At 43.1% G+C, this 21,322-nt stretch overlaps 1 protein-coding gene across 2 annotated transcripts; it reads left to right on the top strand.

Moving 5' to 3' along the window:
* Positions 1-4,616: 4,616 nt before the first annotated feature.
* LOC118771883 (potassium voltage-gated channel subfamily A member 1-like) lies at positions 4,617-19,148 on the top strand. 2 transcript variants are annotated; one of them, XR_005004631.1, is made up of 3 exons: positions 4,617-4,833; positions 5,309-7,641; positions 19,113-19,148. XR_005004631.1 is itself a non-coding variant. In XM_036520018.1 (2 exons), exon 2 carries the CDS (start codon positions 5,535-5,537, stop codon positions 7,017-7,019), a length of 1,485 nt encoding a protein of 494 aa, XP_036375911.1. In that variant the 5' UTR covers positions 4,617-4,833; positions 5,309-5,534; the 3' UTR covers positions 7,020-7,713. The 2 variants fall into 2 exon arrangements, 1 of the variants encoding a protein (XP_036375911.1); XM_036520018.1 differs by lacking the exon at positions 19,113-19,148 and having other exon boundaries at positions 5,309-7,713.
* The last annotated feature ends 2,174 nt before the right edge of the window (positions 19,149-21,322 follow it).

Genomic DNA, 21,322 nt, shown 5'->3' with positions numbered 1-21,322 from the left:
CTTTGTCATATTGGAATCTGAAAGTCTTTTCTATTTTTTTCTATTTTATTTACCAATGAAAACCCATAAATGGTCCCTACTAGATCTTCCCACCCCAGGTGTAGGAACAGACAGCACTAGGATCCAGTAATGGGTCAGCAAGTGAAGACATGAATAGCTGATTGGTGGGGGAGCTGAAGAAGGGAGGGGCAAGCGTGCTTTGAGAAGTTCAAGTTCTGCATCAGACTTTCTGCCTCTGTCTGACAATATTGAAGGGGCCCGGCCCTGTCTCCCGTTTCAGTTTTCTATCTGTCAAACACACTGTGACACTGTAACCCAACCCTCAGGCTTTTAAACCTACAGTTCTCCTTTGTAATGAGTCAGCCTTCCAGTATCACTTAACAAAAGCCAAGCCACACCCCCCATATCAGAGCCAACTGTTGTATCCTCCCAGCAGGTCTCCATAATTAAACTGTGACTAGGAAGGCCCCACTTATGCAGGGGGACATCTGAATAAAAAACAATGTAAAACAGCTCAGGGCATGTTTACTCATAGCAACATGGGGACTGTACATTGAGTGGCACCCACCTGTGACAACGATTGTGATGGTGTACTTCAGCAGCAGTGTTTGCATATTTTTGAGGAACATATATTAAATGGCTGCTCAACTCAACTCAACTCAACTGTCTTTTAGGGTCAGGGTTCATCGCCCCAAGCCTGACGATCTATAAGCATGCATGCAAGTGATCACTGGACATTGGCATTGCAGATATATATTATAGTTTTCTATTAGATGTTACAATAAAGGTAGCATCCAGGTGTTAACAAGTGAGGAGGCATGCAGTAGAATTGAAATGAAACTTATATACCTGTGGGAGGACAGAGGGCACCAAAATCATTAGTGGTACCATAAAGGGCAAATGCAAGTGCACTGTTTTGGTTGATTATTAGGAGACACCGTGCATGGTAATCAAATCCCATCATAAAACTTGTTTTGGTCTCTGACAGCATCTGCACCGGTATGCAGGTAAATCAACACCAACACATCATTTTAAAAGAAGAAAGAAGATCAATGCAATGTCAGTCCAGAGGACATATCCCATCTGATTGGTCCCACACATGCATACTACAGTAGACTTGCCAAGGCTCAATGAAGCTTTCCAGGCTACAAAATATAAGATAGGATGTTGGCTGGGTCTACAGCTTTCACCCTGTGCTGAAACCGCCTGGTTGCCATGGAGAACGGTGTTATACACGCTGTACATACAAAAGCTCTTTCAGCGCCCGTGGCTGTGGACATCCCTGCTCGGGAGGGGCAGGGCCTCAGTGCTCCCTGCAACAAACACCTCCACCACTGATCCAGACACAGCGCATTCACACATCACCATCTGTAAGGCCACTGCAGCTCACAGCCATGCTGTGGAAAAGGTCTGCACCCTCACAGCCACTTCACCGTCTTACATGGACACATTCATCAGTCTCCTCAGCTATATACACCAAAAACCATTTTAAATTTACACCATTTACACCAGCTGGCCGACAAATAGTTAGGAAATGTTGGGGCTTATTTTCACAACTACACAGTTTATGATCAGGTAACTGAGGTAAGGTTCTTTGCTCAAGAGTACCACTGCAGTGCCTCCACCGAGTATTCTCAACCACAATCCCCAGGTCTGAACACCAGTGCTCTGATCCCTACATTATTTACTCTGACCCCTAGATTACAAACAGACACAAGCCATAGTGACAGCTATTGGACACTGTTAATTTAGAATCTTCAGGTGAGGAAGAGTCAGGGATACAAGTGTAATGATGTCATAATGGAGCAACAGTAGATAAGAGCAGCAGGGACCTGCACAAGTGAGAAACGACTTCATTTCAGGGCTATCGATTGGGCACCATTCCTGTTCTGTCCTTTCTCCAGCTTTCTAAATCTCTCTCTATAGCTTGGAAAAGCGCAAGATTCTCCACCTCCCCTCAATCCACAGCTCCTAGGCCAGGGTTGGTCTGAAGAAGCCAGGCATGGGTACTGTCCATGGTGCTGAAATCTCCAGTCCCTCGGGATGCGGTGTGATAGTGAGGATCATGACTTACTACAGAAGCACCGGCAACCTGAAATCCTTACTGAAAAAAAGATGTGCTGAACCTCTGGGGCTCCTAACTGATATGCAAATGTGCAATGAGCCACAGTGCTCTCACTCCAATGAAGCGTGATTTCAAAGGAAAAGTCAAATCCCGCCAGGTGGAAATCCTTGTCACATCTCCACTGCACAGCTAATGACCGAGGATTTCTAAAGCAAGATGAGAGCTTAATAATCCGAGCCCTTGTTTTTTTAAAGGTACAACCCAGCCAAGGCGAAATCAAACAATGTGCGAATTAAAATCAAGGGTCACCTGACTTCACTTACTGTTTTGCTTTACAATTTACCTGCAATGCATTTCCTTTGTTCAAATGGCCACTCAGCTCTGCACACTTTACAGGATTTTTTTTCAATCTATCCTTTATGTCTGCTAAGTCTCTTTATCAGAGCTTACCCTTAAAACCCTTATGCTATTAGAACTCATAATAACCATAGAGATAATTGCTCTGCAATTTAATATGACACTGTATCTGCTGAAAATGGACATGTGCCACCTACGACCTTCTCCAATTAAAACAGTATGTGTCTATGCCTGTGGATTCAGAGCGCACACACACACACACACACACATGCATGCACACGCACAGGCACACAAACACAGTCACATACATAAACCACACACCACAGATACCCACACACATATACCTGCACACATTCATACATACATGCACAAAAATCCATGTGCACACTCTCACATGCAAATACACAACACGTACACACATGCACACTGACAAGCAGACAAATAAGCTCACGAATGCACACACACATACTCACAGGTCACGTCTATTATTGAATCCAGACTCTTACCGAATGAGTACCTGAGAACTGATATCAACGGCATCTCAGCGTCTCATTCTGCCCTTCTGTACCCTTACCACCAAACTTGTGATGAAACTCTAGACGTTGACTCCTTGTGCTGTCATTGAATTGATTGTTTTTTTTTTTTGAGTTCCAAGCATAGCATCTGAAGGTGCTATATTGCCATTTTTAGGGTTTCAATGCCTCTAATCATTTATTTGCCTCCTGGAGAGTCAAATGTTAGGTCATATTCGTTAGGTCTGCGTTTCATATATGAAGAGCCGTAAAAGAATGCAGTAGTAACACAAATAATAAGTAGTTTTCATTTAGGGTATGGACAATTTGCAATGGTGCTCACTGTAACGTTTGATGACCCTCATCTATTGCAATTGAGTTTGGATCAGCAAAGTAGGAAACCAAACACAGCACTTATTATTGCAGGGTCGTTTGATTAACCGGCCCACGGATGACTGTGGGTCCCTTCGGCACACGCGTGTATAATGAAACAAGACATGAACAACGACAACAAAAACAGCTTTTCACACAAGACATTCTCCATAAAACCAATCACAATTAAAGGAGAAGTCAAACTCAGATCGAGAATTTTCCGGGGGGTCTTGGCAAATAACTGGCCTCTATTCTAGTTAATTATCTCAGATTAAACAATTACAATGGAGGAAGCACACGGCGAATTCTAAACACATACACAGGTATCTGGAAAAATCGCTTATCAGGTACTGAGGCCGGGCAGGATTGGCAGCAGGCTTTGGAGATGTAGTGAAATTCTGATCTGTTGGGAGGGGCTACATCATTAAAGGCACTGAGTAAATATTGTCGATTAAGCTGTATATTACGAGAATTCATCGTGCAGCGTACCGATACGCGCGAGACACACACACACTCCCTCGTAATGCTGATTGTGTATATTTCGCTGATCGGGGTTAACCTCTATTTTTTTAGTCGTTTAAACAAATTTCCATTCATCTTATAATTACTGTGAGGCTGGCAAAAGAGCGGTAAAGGTGTAAACACAGAGACCGTTCAATTCATCGGGTCAGGTTCTACAGCAGCGATGGCTCGTGTTCAGTAGCTTGCTGTGTTGTTTTTTTCTGGTGTAGAAAGCACTTGTGGAAACCAGTGATAGCACAGCCCGTCTGCATTGCGTCGAACCCCCCCCCCCCCCTCCTCCCTCTGCTGCCTCCCTCGCTCTCAGTACTGTACTGTATATGAATGCCAGCAGTGGGCTCTGCTTTAACATTACTAAGGAGATATTTTCTCTCCCGCCAATTCATTCTCCCCCTTTTCCCGAATGTCCTTTCTTTATTCTCAGCTGGGTTTAGGTACCGAGCTACTCATGGGAGTGCCGTACCCTGCCTGCACCAAACAGGAAAATAGCTCTCCAATTTCTGCTGATGCGGCAGCGTCGAGAGATGGCCAGGGTTCGCTTATTGCCCCTTAATGTATTCAGACCTCTCAATCGCACCATCATAATTTCTCTTGCCGTGCAGCGCATCTCGCTGAAGTGCAGCGGGGCTGGAGTCAGCGGACCTGGCTGATCACTCGCGTGCGTGTTTGCGTTCCTCTCTACCCCGCCGCATCTCGCTCTTTCCCTTAATCTGTTCAGTATAATTGTATATTGCTTGCATCTTCATTTGACGTGCTCCTCCAAGACTCATCACGCCGTTTTGAGTCTTGATTCCTCCGATCAGCGTTAGAAACCAATGACATCAATATTCCGTGGATGTTTACGAAGAAAAAAAAACCTATCAATACTTCAGGAAAGCTCATACAGAGTACGCTGTAAAGTAATAGCCATTATTTAAAACAGAGCTGGCTGTGGCAAGTTAGAGCGTTTGCTGAAGGTGGTCACGGACTGGGCGCATTCCTACAGTTTCTCCTCAAGATCAGCCGCAGGTAAGCGCGGTAATAGCCTACTGATAATATTACACAGTAACAATTATGATTATATGACGATAATAATAACAACGATGATACAAGCATGATTTATATTTATCATCTGTCGGATAACAACCTGAAGTCTGCGAATCTTAGCATACGCGGGGGTTTGTGTAGAGTGAGTGGGCGGTGGAGTGAAACTTGTGTAACACTGCATGCGACAGAAAAATGAACATGACCGTCGACTGGACAACGTTAGATTTATAACGTTTTTAAAATTCTTTTCTCGAATGTTGCATTCCTAGCACGATCAGCTGCACACTGTGCGTTCTGGCCACCTTAAGAGTCCACAACATAAAACACAGATGAGAAATTGCTGAGCTGGCAGAGATCTCTGCTGTTCGATCCATTATTTTCCTCTCTCTCCCTTTCTTGCTCTCTCTCCCTCTCTCTCTCTCTCTGCTCTCTCGCTCGCTTTCTGACTGGGTGACAGGGCAGCAGTAGGCAGCAGCGGCGGAGAGAGGCAATGGCCGAGTCAGCGAGAAAGGCACGGGGGCCGCACTGAGGCAAAGTAAGCTATCCCCTGTACCGGGGGGACTGAAGCGTACAACAGAGGCGGGGAAATAGGAGAGGAGAACTGCGAGAGAAACTGGATGCCTGTTCAACCGGGCTGAACGACACCCCGCATCCCTTGCAGCGCTCAGAATCCCGTCTCCGGGATGACTGTAGTGGCTGGAGAAAATATGGACGAGACCTCGGCTTTGCCGGGGCACCCGCAGGATACCTATCCCCCCGACCACGGGGACCAGTGCTGTGAATGCTGCGAGAGGGTGGTCATCAACATAGCGGGGCTGCGCTTCGAGACGCAACTCAAAACGCTCGCCCAGTTCCCCGAGACCCTCCTGGGCAACCCCAAGAAAAGGATGCGGTACTTCGACCCCCTAAGAAACGAGTACTTCTTTGACAGAAACCGCCCGAGTTTCGACGCCATCCTCTATTATTACCAGTCCGGTGGCAGGTTGAGAAGACCAGTAAACGTTCCTTTGGATATGTTCTCGGAAGAGATAAAGTTTTACGAGCTTGGCGTGGAAGCCATGGAAAAGTTCCGCGAGGATGAGGGTTTCATCCGAGAGGAAGAACGCCCTTTGCCCAAGAAAGAATTCCAACGCCAAATCTGGCTTTTGTTCGAGCACCCAGAGAGTTCTGGGCCTGCAAGAGGGATTGCTATTGTATCTGTGATGGTCATTCTGATTTCAATTGTCATATTTTGTTTGGAGACCTTACCTGAACTTAAAGAGGACCCGGCGGGGCACATGCAAACGGTGGGGAACAGTACCTTCTATTACAAACCAAATATCTTGACCGACCCTTTCTTCATCGTGGAGACCCTCTGTATCATCTGGTTCTCGTTTGAGTTGATAGTGCGGTTTTTCGCCTGCCCCAGCAAGGCGGCCTTCTTTAAGAACATGATGAACACTATAGATGTCGTAGCCATTATCCCCTACTTCATCACGCTCGGTACAGAGTTGGCGGAAGACCAAGACGGCAAAGAAGTGAAGGGAGATCAGGCAACGTCTCTGGCTATTCTCAGGGTAATTCGTCTGGTTCGGGTGTTCAGAATATTTAAGTTATCGAGACACTCCAAGGGACTGCAGATTTTGGGCCAGACTCTCAAAGCTAGCATGCGGGAGCTTGGGCTGCTCATCTTCTTCCTGTTCATCGGAGTAATCTTGTTCTCCAGCGCCGTTTACTTCGCCGAAGCCGAGGAGAAAGGGTCCCATTTCAACAGCATCCCGGACGCTTTCTGGTGGGCAGTGGTATCCATGACAACCGTGGGCTACGGGGACATGTATCCCGTAACTATCGGGGGCAAGATTGTGGGGTCCCTGTGTGCCATTGCTGGCGTGTTGACGATTGCGCTGCCAGTGCCTGTGATTGTCTCCAACTTTAATTACTTTTATCACAGAGAGACCGAAGGCGAGGAGCAGGCGCAGCTTCTAAATGTCAGCACTCCAAACATCGCCTCTGACACCAACTCGAGTCGCCGCAGTTCATCTACCGTCAGCAAGTCGGAATATATGGAGATCGACGAGGACATTAATAACAGCATTGACAATTTCAGAGAGGCGAACCTAAGAACTGGCAACTGCACTATGGCCAACCAGAACTGTGTTAACAGAAGCAAGCTGCTAACTGATGTTTAGAGGCGATGTAATAGCAGCCAGTGGACTTAAGTGAAACCATCACTCTGTCATTGTAAATACTATAACCGTGTCCGAATGCTTTATTGACTTCTCTAATGCGTTCTTGCATTGCGATTATTATGCTCAGCGATGTTAAAGGAAGAAGACAAACAAGAACAATGCTTTCAGAATACGTGAAAGATTTAATATTTTCATTTATTATCAAATGGGATCCTTCAACTTCGTACTACAGCAATCGTTTGACTAGGTTTATAAAATTAGACACTGTACAAGCCCCTAACGGGACTTCCACTCTCTGCTTCTCCAAACGGACAATATAATTGGGAATATATTTTAAAAGAAGTTGGCAAGACTACAGCAATTTGCAGTGCATACAGGAAAGCGCGCGGAAGTTGTCTGTTCTGCTGAAATAAGCAAGCATCTGCGGCTATCGATCAACGTGCTCCCTCGCTACAGGACATACCATCAGTCGAGATCCACTGACAAGCAAGAATCTTGCATCGGAAAAGAAAACCGCTGGGGTTTTGCTACGAAATCACAGCGGACGTAGTTATGATCTCGAGGACATCTGCAACGCTGCTATTTTTCCGCAGATGCTGCTTTTTAAAATTCTACAAAGTTGGTAAGATGTCATGCAGTTCAAATACAACAACGAAAAATGATAAAAAAGAAAACTAAAATGTTCGCATGTTAAAAAGTCCTCTTTTAATATTGGCATGCGCGAGGCATTATCTCATATATTATGGCGGGAGATTTCTTTTTTTGATCCCAGTTTGATCTCAGATTTCGTCCTCTCATTTGCTTTCACCAAAAGTGCACTGGTTATTTATTATCTAAATGATTAATAATTTAAACTTATTTAAGAGCTGAATGTTAAATCTTAAGGGAACAGTAACTTTTGGTGAACATAGCATGTCAAAATACTCAGCATTATGGCCTAATCGACTAAGGTACCATGTACCCTGGTACAGTATATTTAATGCATGACGTCAGTATTAAGCAGCTTGCGGTAATTGGGGGACTTCTGAAGGACCAGATGACTTTCCAAGTTACATAGTTAAGGAGAAGAGAGGCATAACATCCTGATTTTGTATGAACTATGATGGAATAAATCCAAGCCCAATTCTGGGAAACAGACTAACAAAGGTAACAAAGTCAAAGAAGAATCAACCATATCAAAACACATATACTCATAGTTAGCACCTGGTACGTACAGACAGCATTAATTCAGGAGCGCAATGCATGGACCTTCTCTGAACAAGAAATCTGAAAATCATGAAACTAATGTAAATGATGCATCCATATTGCAACTGATTCTTAAATCATTTATGGTTTTTCAATATATTACTCGAAACATATTGCAGAGGAAAAAAGAAATCAAGCAAAATTACTTAATTAGTTGCTAGTGCCTTTAAAACTCTTACCCACTGGATCGTTGAAAGTGCCTCCCTCTACTACAGAATACACTTTTGAGTATAATTGGAAGGGTTTCCTCTTTACACAACAATGCACTACAGTACATCTATATATTATGTTTATACCTGCAGAATTACAGTCAAATATGGTACAACAACAGTTCTGAAGACAAACTTCCAAGGGCTGGTAGTGAGGTCATTCAGGGAAGACTCAATAATGACACAATTGCCAGGCAACACACACAAAAAAGAAGGAAAACATACAAAACAGGAGGTAAGAATTCTAGATCCTGATTGGGATATTAGTTATGACTCCTGAATGACACATTCTCCACTCAAGTCCTGCTGATGCCTTGTGCTTAGGCCTCCACACAGCTCCCAATCAGCTGACCAAACTGTAAAAATAAATCAACAGATATCTACAGTTTTTTTTTATTATCACCATCCAGCAGTGTTGTTTTTTTTTTTTCTTTTTACAATGTACCATGATGAGCCTTTTTTGGTTTTCTACCTCAGTGTGGTCGAGTCTGTCAGTGCAGTGCTTGTGATCCTACGTGCTAACTGTCCATCTCCATGTCATCTGTGGTGATAATTGCCTGTTTTAAACCTCCATCAGTCCAGTGCTACTGAATCCTTCACACACCCAGACAAGACACTCATATGGCAGCACTTAGAATAGTCCCTCCCCAACAATCCCCCCCCAGCTACGCACAATCAAGAGTCATGCATATCTGTAGGATTACTTAACTTTGAGTCACAGAACGATGAGGAGTTCATAGCTCCTGCAAAAAGGGACACTGAATTGGAATGCTAAAAACCTGTTTAACTGCTTCTAACATGAAGATGAAATACAACTATGACGGCATTTATCTTAAATGAAACAAACCTACACCAACAATGTCCTGGATGTCTTGCATATAAAATATGTATTAGAATATGACTGAGATGTCATTGAGTTATGATTGCGATTTAGAATATGATCGTCTTTCCAAGCAGAAATATGTGTGTTGATGGCATTTAGATTTTTAAGATTTTATCAAAACATCAGTATTGCCAATGCATTCCCTTTCTGCCTACAAAGAGGAGCTGTCCTGGTAAGCATTCTCAGTATTGTTCAGGGATAAGCTATGGAAGACACGGTATGGTGGCCTGTCTTTCTCAAGCTCTTAGTAACGGAGGAGTATGTGATATGGCTGGACCAACGCAGTGCAGGACAGGCATGTTTTCCTGGCAAATAAAGTGGCAAAAACATTGAAAATCAGTTTCACTCCCTACCCAGAATTGAACGTGAAAGGCACCTGGAAGACAGCTGTCTGTGATGTGCAGCACACATAAAAAATGAAACATGACAAGGCAGAATCATTATTAATGAGAGCATGCCTAACCCTTTTATCTATTTTAACATGTTTTTTTCAGAATGGTGTTATTGCTCATTAATTCATCTGAGTGCATTATCTTGACAGTATGTGCAAAGACAGCCCTTTTTGAATTTGTAAAAGCCACACTGACTGATTGCATTTTATTTGTTTACTCTAACAAGCAATGCATTCTGGCAAGAGTCAATATTGCCAAAAAGTTCATGCAATTGGTTAGAACTGACATTCACCTTACTACATTCGCATTAAATAGGCAGTGGTAAATTAGCATGAAAATATAAGAATTTAGTCCATTTAGTGGATTTCCATGACATGTGATTTCTCAGTCTGAAGTACAGCCTATCCAAGGAAGATGAAAAATCTCCAGCAAGTAATGAATGTGTGGTGAAAACAAAGCCTCTGCTCTGGCTTCACCATGACTGTTTGCCCCATTGCCTTGAGGTAAAAGGCAGGTCTGCTTGAAAGCAGGGCTGAACCTTTATGTTTTTCCACCGCACAGTAATAGCTCACTGTATGTTTATCCCACTGCCCTGAGGTGAACTAGGCAGATCTGTTTGAAAGCCTCTGTTCAACAGACACCATTAAAAGCCCATGCTGAAGGTGTTTTAATGGGAAAGCACCCCCTCCCCACCTTGAGTTTTAATATTATTATGACAAAAAAACATGTTCTTCCCATGAAATACTTTACATTGATAGTGCTATGCATATACTGAAAAGCACTTAGATCCAACAATAATTATTGACAAAGCACTCTCTCTCTCTACAGAATCATACTGTTCAGTCAAACAATGAGGTAAAGGCCACCTCAAGATCCAGACATTTACATTGGCATACTGGGAGTCCACTGACTCCTGGTCACTTATAGGTCAGTTTTGTGCAATACAGTAGACCAATTTTGGACAGACATGCCCATACTTTTACTGAGTGACAAAAATCTTTAAAGGGACCAAATTTAGGTTTTCAGACACACCGGCATGTCTTTACCAACCACATTGTATCATATAAATTTAGCTGTGGAGGTATGACTCAAGCTCACTTTACAGCATTTTACAACAAATAACCACCAATACTACCAGGGGAGACAAACAGAGTCTCATTATATGCTAGCAGACAATGGAAGTATATCAAGCCCACTTTGGAACTGTGCATATTGCAGGTGTGTACGTGTTGCAAGCGCAACTAAACTAAATCAGCATCGGTGCTTACATAAACAAGATGGCATTACAAAGTCTGTACTTGTCACAGAGTATTTTCCTTTAATGGGGTGTACTTCCATAAGTGAGAATGAACAACATTTTAGTGGAAAAATAACTCCTCTCAGTTGAAAATAGCTCATAAAATCCAAAGGAAAGTTCCAATTGCATTGCATTTGGGGTTTTCATTCAATAGCTGTTGCAAATGAGAGATTGCCACCTACCTTAGTTGTGTAATTCAATTTATATGAATTGGTTACTTTGATTTAAACTGTACTAAAATAATCATCTCTCTCTGTTGGAAAACATGTCAGTAGCTGAAACATTAGAAGCTTTCATTTTGTTGACTAGCACAACAAAAAACAGATCAGTTTTAGTGATATGTACATGATTTTTAATGATTGAGTACATTAGTGTCAGTATGTACCTTCCAACTGAAGTGTTGTCTTTTTGATTCAACATCAGACAGTTTGTTCTAGGACAAAACACCATAAGAGGCAGTTTCCATCACATCATCTTGTTTGTGGCCATTTTACAGATTTATCTCTCAAAGGCATCTTGCTCATTAAAAAAACCTGCATGCTTTCTAAAGGACTGCATGATATTAGCCATCCAAAAATAATCAAATGTACAGTGCCTGTTTCATTCTCATCTGCTTACCCTCACGTTCATAACCAGCCCTGCCAGTCCAATGCTCGCCACACATTATTATTATCATCATTATGAATATGACCATTATCATCATCATTACTGTAATAATTCTCATGAAGGATCTTGTCATGTGACAAGCTTCCTGATTATGACGATTTTAGTTGTTTCTTAAGCGCTCAAACTGTGTTGCTACTGTCTCGGATCTCACTGCTTTGAGTGCAGTGAATTTTGAAACTCGCACACAAGTCCAGAGTCTGGATGGACGCGACTGGTTACCTCAGTCAAAATGAAACGCACCCTCCATCCATCAAAGCTGCTGCCATTGATTTAACCAACTGCATCACAAAGGAGCCTTGATTTTTCCAGTGTTTGGGGTTTGCTTATTATTTTTTCAGTCCTTGCACTTTCTGAGGGGAAACTGCCCTTTGGTTTCAGTTGTTCAGTTTTTTTTTTTTTTTTCAGTTGCTTTTTTTTGATTTCAGGATTCTGCTACAACTTGTTGGGTTTGTCATATGTTGGTGACGACATAGTCTGTGATCTATGCAAGCATATCCATCATTCTCTGTCACTCATGGTTTCATTATATATACAGTAAAGCATCCAATTCAATAAATTTTTAAGGATCTGATTCATGTCTAATCTTCCCTTCCTTCACCAAGTGTCTGCATACATATGAGAAGAGTGGAGCTCTGACAAAGGAACAAAAACATTTGGGCTGTGTTTGCACTGTAATTATTATTATTATTATTATTATTATATACTCTCTGCATGTGGCTGTTTCATATGGTGAATTTAACCTGATTCTTTGATCTTGAAGGTCGAGAGGGAATTATTAAACTGAACTGTTTTTCAAGGAATAGTACTCTCTGGAGTCCAGAAGTATTAAGTGAATTAACTGACCTCAAAATGTTGTTTATGTGTTAAAGCAAGTGAACAAAATCCTTATGGCTAGATAAACATGGCACAGCTGCACAGAGACGTATTTGTCTCATACTACATGACGTTAGACCTTAACAACTGGAAATTATTAATCTGATGCTAAACTAAATTTAAACGTAGAGAAAACAGCATGTAGGACCAAACACTAAAGGCCACCGCTGAGAAACCTTTCAGGGGTACAGGCAACCTGCACTGGATAGGAATCATCATTTCCTATGGCAAGTGTTCTTCATTTGATACCTGTTCATTAGCTACCATTTTTCCAAAAAGCACCTTTTTGCAGTTGACTGTGGGTACTTGATACATTTTCCCATTTAACGCTGTGTTGGACATTCTGTTACGAGTCGGGCATTGTTTGCTTTTCCCTGAATAAACGCACAGCAGACAGACGGATGAACTTGGTGTCACGTGCTTCTCTCCTGTTTGTCTTGGCAAAATGTAGTCATGATTACTAATGCAGATGAAAGGTATTAGTCACTTCCTCCTGGATAGTAACTTTTTGTCATCTACAGCAGTGAGACTGTGGTCTTGCTTCCATCTTGCGCTGTGAGGCTCACACTTTCTGCTTTTTTGCACCATACATTTGCTAAGGAATGAAGCCACAATGAAATGAATTTAAATCAAATGTAACATGTTATTTTATCTCTCAAACGGAACCACAGAATGTGATTATATTCATTTGATATTCATTTCATACATTATATCCAGTACATTCAGTGTAATTGAATAATTCAAACATGTACTTCACGTACAACCCATTCCTTCTCATTTGTTTTCAGATGATACTGTAGAGCAAAAAAGCCACTCCAGTTTCTATGAAAACTATACTTTATGCCTGGATTTGATTTTCTTTGATGAATCCACCAAAGGGTTGAAGCTACATGGACATGATAGAGACTTATGAATCATAGCCAGCCTAATTAATTATTTCCTATGCTCCAGCAATCTGCAGTTTCATGTTTTGATATTTCCACCCGATTAATATTCCATCTAGTTATGAAAGGAATATTCTGATGCGAACATGGGTGCTGTCTCAGATATATGTGCTGAATATATAAGAATATTCTAGTGCTACTTTCCACCGCATGTTTTTTCCTCCATATTTAAAAATCTGCATTGAAAACATTTTTGCACAAAGCAAACAAGATGCAGTACCTTCTTATTTATAAAAACTGTCCTTGAATTCAAAATGAATTCTGCTTGTGGCTTGTCAGTTGGAACAGGATCGCCAGCATGGGCTTTGTGACTATGGTTCCCATCAAACAGGGTGGCTCTCCACTCAGCACAGAGTCACCAATGACTCATACAGAAATGAGGTCACTGGGAGCATGAGTGCCTGTATGTGTGCATGCACGTGAATATGTGTCTATGTATGTGTTTGTGCATATACGTACAAACATACACGCGGGTATTTGTGTGTGTGACTGCACACATACATACAAGTGTATACGTGTGTGTTTGTGCATATGCTCGCATACATGTGTTTACTTGTGTGTGCACGTAAGCGCGCGCATGTGTGTGTCTGTATCATCACCCTTACACATTACACAGGCCATTTAAACAACCTCAAATGGTTTCAAGAATTTCATGGCAACACAGTGAAAATCAATACACTGCCATTTGTTTGTCTTGGCTGCACGTCGGGGTGAGGCTTACACTGGAGCATTTGCAGAGTGTTACCTCTGTACCTGAACTGAATTAGTCCAACACTCTGACGGAATCAGAAACAAGCAAAATCATACCAAATCATACCACTCCTATTACTGCTACTGATATCACTACTACTATTAATAATATTAATAATTAACAAACTATTTCTTAGTATTTGCAGAAGACAATACAATAGCAATAAGAGGAAAAACAAAATTATATACATTTATATTAATCGAGCATATTTTGTTACTTCCTATTAACAAAGATTTCAGAAAATGGCATGTTGTAGATTGTGGAACCGCTTAGGTTGGCGATGGAGCTCTGTCCTGTAAGTGAGGGGTTGGGTGTCACGGGTGCTGAGGGACAGGGGGATGGGAGACACGCGGCTGCCTCCCGCCCGCTGCTGCGGCCGGGGGCCTGCAGGGCAGCCGCAGAGGAAGCCGTGCCGCCCGCGAGACGGGGCGTGCGGATCACGGCGCAGGCTGCTCTTTGTGGGTTTGCGCGTCTCGGGTGGACGGAAGGAGGGAGCAGCGGCATATGCCAGCGTGGAGCCAGATGGCGAGCCGCTGTAATTGGACTCAGACGCGAGTCAGGGAGAGCAGAGAGGGCTCCTGTGCTTCTTTTTGCCTGCCGCGGGACATTTTTTTGCCGTCTCCCCCAGCCTGGGAGGGCTTCAGGACCTGGGACAGCAGCAGCCTCACAGGCAGGCACCTGCCCAACTGAGGCTGAGTGCTAATCAGCCCAGGTGCTGCCTGTTGCCTTAGTCAGGCCTGCTATAAAAGCACTGCTAACGGCTGACTATGGGCTCTCTCGCAATGCGCCTGCTGGGAATCTCCTCTTTTGTTTATGCCTGTTTTATTTTGGGTTTATTTTTATGCTGGAAAAGCATAAATAAAATGCCCATTGTCCAATCACCACTGGGAATTGTGGCCAACCCTGCCACCCTGTTGCAGCTGCATACTGAAGATGAGAAAGAGCGGTTTGTCTGTTGTTGTTCCTAGAAGAACAAAACTTTCGTGCTTTTGTGTAGAGAGGGGGGACACACATGGTGTCTCTCTCTCTCGCAAAGCCCTACCCCAGCATGTCCTCAGAAGCCCTGTTAATTCCCACATCATCCCAGCTGATTATCACGCGTTACACACCCAGTGCTTGTGCCAAACTCCCCAGTGCTCCAGGGCCTGGGGTACACACAGGTGACCTCTGGCAAATTCAAAGAGAAATATGAGATGAAATCATTTTTCATTTCGAGGCACCGGGTGTCAAAGTTCTGATCTAATCCCACGCTGCAACCACACAGAGTACAAATTCTTGCTCATCAGATCAGGTTATGACTGACCCTGGTGTGGGATCAAAGGCTGCCTAACAAGTTCAGGTTTGCAATTTCTCGTTAGAGCGTGGGGTCACAGTTCAGAGGCAATTCCAGAGCAGGCATACCTTCAGGGGCCCTGCTCGTTACAGACACAATTAGAGCCCTTTGCTAATGAAAGCCTACAAAACTGCATCATGCTAGAACACAGCCTGCAAAAGGGATAATGAGTCCTCTTGAGCATTCAGATCATTTCTCAAAAAAAAAAAGCTTGCCTATGCTGAGAAGACAAACAGAAAAAATCCCTTACATTTCTTAAGGGAGGGTAAAATATGACAACAGACACAACAATTAGCCAACTAGAAAATGGATAACTAGGTAATGAAGATAAACAGGGACACTCTCCCTGTTTGTGTAACTATACAAAAAAGGTAGTGGGTTCCTGGTTATGAGACACATTTTTCCAGTGAATCCACAAATTAAGCTGACAAACTGTGCAAACCCAATAACCTGCCGTGTGATGTTGGGCTGAGAGACAGAGATGGTGCTTGTATGTGTTAGTGTATGTGTGTGTGTGTTTGTGTGGGGAAGGGGGTGGATAATGAGGCTGTTTCAGAGGAGCTGGGAGCTCAGTGCATCCAAGGTGAGTGTGGGTGGAGGGAGCCTGTGATTCAGCTCCACACAGCAAATCCTGGGGCCAGCGTGCCTACAGGGGAGAACAAACACACACACACACACACACACACACACACACACACACATATACCCGCATGCCCACACACACATATACCCGCGGGCACATGAACACTAACACAAGCGCGTGCGCACACATATACACACACACACACACACACACATGTGCACATACAAACACCTATGCACATGCATGCTCACACAAACACACAGAAACACACACAGCCCCTTTGAGGCGTGTGAGAGCACACAGGGCCTGATGGCCAGCTCTGAGCCAGCAGCGCTCATCAGCACAGCTTCACAGCAGTAAAATGCTGTTCAGTAAAAACAGTAAAAGCAGCCTGCAGCTCTTTTTCTAAGACCTGAATAAAAATACAGAGACAGAATCTTCTAAAATCAACATGCGGTAATGCTACTGTGCTGAGGGACATTTACATTACTGTACACCTTGAGCTCTTATTTGAACAGTGTTACCCCCCATACACTCTATATATTCAGATATATACTCTATATATTCAGATATATTCAGCATAACTACTAATGAAGCCCATCCTAAGTGCCACTGATTGGCCTGAGTGCTGGAGCAGATAAGCCAAAAGTGACCTCTGCAGGCCCCAGCAGAGGGTCCCAGTCTCCCGCCAGCACAGCTGTGCTCGCTGAATGACTGTGTTTTTCCCTGAGTCAGGCCTCTGGCACACTTGATCTTCTGGATCGATTTCCGCCAGTGCAGACGCTAGCCGCTGCACAGCGGCTGCTGTACAGCAGACACGTCAGGCATTTCCTGTCGACATCATCGAAAAAGTTTTTCTAGGTGTCCACTTGCAGCATTTGAGTATGTTGTAATTATTTATTCATATGCTCGCACCAAACATGTGTGTATCACTTTTTGAAATGTCATCTGTTTTTTATTAACTATTTGAAAAATGGTTCATGTAGATAAAGCATTATGTTACAGACATTGCAAAGAGAAGAGACCCAGGACTCTCACTGGACATGAAACTGGTTTCAGCATTTGAGGCCTGCTTCCTAACAGCATTTTAGCAAAGAAAATATTTGCTTTTGACTTGCCAGCACTTTACAAATCTTTATCCACTGCACCCCAGTTCTGGCACCCTTTAATATAACTGGAGGACATTGCTATTGTCAGTGAAGCAATTCATGTCTGTGTGTAACTGTCTCTTACACACACACACACACACACACTTCTATCCTAGCACAGAGCTTCAGCAAACCCTCCTCAATACAGTGAAATATCTTTTGGTGATGTTTTGACCAGTTCTTGCAAGTGTTGGGTACATAAATAAAAAATATCAGATCACCACAATCAAATAAAACAACTGACTAAGTGTTATGTTAACAACATGATTTCAGAACCACTTGTTCAATTATGTGTGTTATCAGCAATTGTGAACTATATCCAGGACGGCTGTTAAGACATTATGAGTCCATACCATGAACAGGCTGGTGCATTAGATATACAGATAGTTATGGAATGAGTTGGAAAAAGCCTCTCTCTCATCCTGCAGTAATATTCAACCAACTCAATCCAGTTTAGACGCCACATCTGCCTGATCTGAGCCAATGCATCAGCAGCACTAACTGTCAGCTGTAGCAGTTCTGATCAGCCCAAAGTCTGAGATGCATGTTTCAGAGAATTGCATCATGGATGGGACCAGGGGACCCGCTGTGCCCCCCTCCCTCCCTCCCTCCCTCCGCCCACCGGGCTGCTGTAGAGAGCACCCCTGGTCCTCTCGTCCTCTCCACTCCCGGCTCTGACGCCCACTCGCCCGTTGCGTAATCTCCACCCGGAGCAGGGCCACTGCTTCTGTGGGCCGCGCCTCTTTAATAATTAAGAGCCCTTCTTCCATCTCTCCATTGTTCAGATGGAAATCTGTGAGCTGATCTTTGTGAAACTCAAGCCGGATACAAATGCGTCTTTCTCACTCCTGGCTGAACATGAGCGAAATAACGGCACGAAAAGGAAAAAACCTGACATCACCCAAAAAGACACACAAAGCAGGAGCCAGCCCGAGTGCAGCGGTGAACGCTCAAGGACACGTGCCGTGAAAAGGCAAAGTGCTCAATCTGACAGCGTTGTTCGGTTCTGCCGGAAAGGTGATTTGAGAGGTGCAAGGAGACTTTTTTTTGCCTGCATGAAATTATACTGTCTCACAGCAACGTGTCTCATAGCAACAGCGGAATGTTACGGGTGTCTTTTATTTCCCCTCTGCCTATTTACTACGTACCCTTGCCTCTCCCCCCCAGTTTTTGGAAATGGCTGGTGTGGAGTGAAAAACAGTTTGTAGCACTGTAAGATGGCAACCACAGTGTACAAATTATGTAATCAAATTCCGCTGTACCCCAACCACATTACATTACATGGTTTGCTTAGCAGGCACACATATATATCATCCATTCACACAGCTGGATACATACTAAAGCTATTCAGACTAACTAGCTCAAGAGTAATATATAGGAATCAAACTGGTCCCCTTGAGCTTATGAACCCTGCTCATTTCTGCTATGCCCATCACCCATGAGTCCTTACTAAGTAAGTTCTGCTTACTTGTTTTCAGTAATGCCTTACCATTTACCTACAGTGTAATTAGAGGTAAATCTTTGATTGGTATTATAAAGTGTGACTACCGTGACTAAGTGCTGCCTCCATGCCACTGTGCAGATGCATTAATAACACAACAGTACAGAAAATAGATAAGCTGCCGCACAATTTTAGCCCTTTTATTTGAATTTGTCTTAACCTTTGTCAGGTGAACGTTTGTCTGATTTTAATTGGACTAGGAAATGTTTTTCATTTGTCTTTGTACTGTGACTCTCTAACGTCTTTGGCTAACTGTATCTGACTGCAGTGCTCAGAATGTGCAAAGACACCAGCCACCCCCCTGAGGGGTCAGCACTTCAGCAGTGATTCCCGAGGGGGTGAAAAAGCCTGCAGCGTGTCAGAAATGAAGCTCATCTAACATTTCCTGTAAAAAAGAGCTGTTTCAGCTGCCCGCTCCACAGAGGAGCGCATGAACTACGTCGGCACATTGTTCTACATCAGTGACCTTGAGATGGAGAGACCATGTTTATTACCGCTGCACAACGGACATGGCTGGACACTTGATCAAACAGGGGCAGCTAAAGAGCCAAAGTTGGAGCAAATCGGGAGTTTTAATCTAAGATTACAGAGAAGACAAAAATAAAATGTGTATCTAGGCAGGAGAGCAGTTTTGCTGATAGTATAATCATAACAAGCTTTGATACAGTAGATCAACAGCATTATGTTATTCAAAATATGATAATCAGTTGTTCAGCATGTCATATTCCCCTGGTGTTATCTTTGTTTAGGTGCCTGGAAGGTCTAAGTTTGAGTCTGTTCTTTTGGAAAAAAAAAAAATTGTCCCGTTTTACTTATTGTTCTGTTTTTCTTATTCATTAATAGGAACAATACTAATAACAGTGATACATTGTCAGGAAAATAATCCTGAATCACTCTGTACTGTTACCTAAACCTGTGTAAAATAAAGATTCTGCTACTGTAAACGTTCCACATACCTGCACCCTGGTGCCAAATGCTTCTGGCATTCCTCCTCCTTCCTCATCTCCATGTCTCTACTCTGCCCTCTCTGTTCTGTGTCTGCAGATTCTGAGCCAAGATACACAAAGACGTTCATAAATCAACCTGCAACAAGTAATGTAAAAGACAGCAGTTCCTTTCTCCAGAGATCACTGTCTGCTGAATCAATGCGCACAGCCCAAACCGCTCATTTGCACCATCTTGGTTGGGAAGTAGGGTTAGTTTCATGTGGTCACTTTGAAAGGTCATTGGGTACTCCGTGTTTTGTCCCAGGTCCCAGGTCATTATATAAACATCCATCCCGTGTGAAATTCATATGAACCCCTTTGTGGAATAGCTATTCCTGAGGTCAAGACTGCATCCTTTCCTGAACTCCTGGCTGGCACTCTACAATAGGTCACCTCAAACCACAAACATCTACACACAGCACTGTTCTTACTCAGTCTCATCGCTGTAGACTGTCAGTGTCAGCATCTGGTCAGAACTAGTGCTGCACAGATCCATATCATCTGGGTGCACTGACAGCGCACACAATTAGATTGACTCAGTCATATAAAGATTAATGGATCTGCCTCGCACCTGCACTAAATTTATGCCTGTGAGCAACCAGGGTCTTGTTCCCAGATGAATGTTATCAAGATAAAATACACATTATCAACAGAGTGTAATAGCAGTTACAACATTGTGTTTCCCTAAAAGCGTGTTCCATGTCTTTGAAACAATACCTAAAACCTGTATTATTTGACTTTGATTTGAACTGTTTCAGCTACATCACAAAGAGCAAGATCTGCTAAAATGAAAAGTCAGTAGGTAACAGAGGGCTTTTTGTGCTTAGACCCAAAACATCCTTTTAGCCCTGTTGGCCTGGGTAGTGTTGTACTGCAGCTTTCCAGATCAGTTATCTACTTCCCAACTGATCACATGTGTATGGTGGGTCTTGACAAAATGTCTCTTTTTATTGGCAGCTGTGTGGAAGTCACTCATCACATGTCTGCAGCACAGTCTATTTAGTATTTACCAGGTGAAGTGCAATATGCCAGACATGCTTTTAACAGTTACATAAACAACCAAATTAGATTTTAACAAAACCTCTATCTTAGAGGAAGACATAAACTGAAAAATCCAAGGAAGTGGGTTAACTTGACATGACTGGAGTTGTGACTTCACTCGATATGTGATGATGTTTAGTGATGATATGAAGCAGTACTAAGGTGGCCTCTGCTACGAAATGATACACACATATTTGTTGGACCCTAATCACAGAGGCATTTTCTTGAACAAGAAAAAAAACTGATACGATTCTCACTCCTCACAGCACACAGCAGCAGTTAAAGCAACGCCACATACAGCCACACTTTTCCTGTTCGACAGTCCCTGCAGCTTTCTGTATGGCAAGAAAAAAACCTTCACAGTTTTTGTGCCCTGTTATGTCACAGTGTCTGCTGCTGTATTACAAGTCATCCGCCCCGAGGAGTAGCCCCAAGATGTAGGTGCTGTCTG

This window comes from Megalops cyprinoides, chromosome 25, assembly GCF_013368585.1.
Source record: "Megalops cyprinoides isolate fMegCyp1 chromosome 25, fMegCyp1.pri, whole genome shotgun sequence".
NCBI lineage: Eukaryota > Metazoa > Chordata > Actinopteri > Elopiformes > Megalopidae > Megalops > Megalops cyprinoides.
This window is presented reverse-complemented; position numbering and strand designations above follow the sequence as displayed.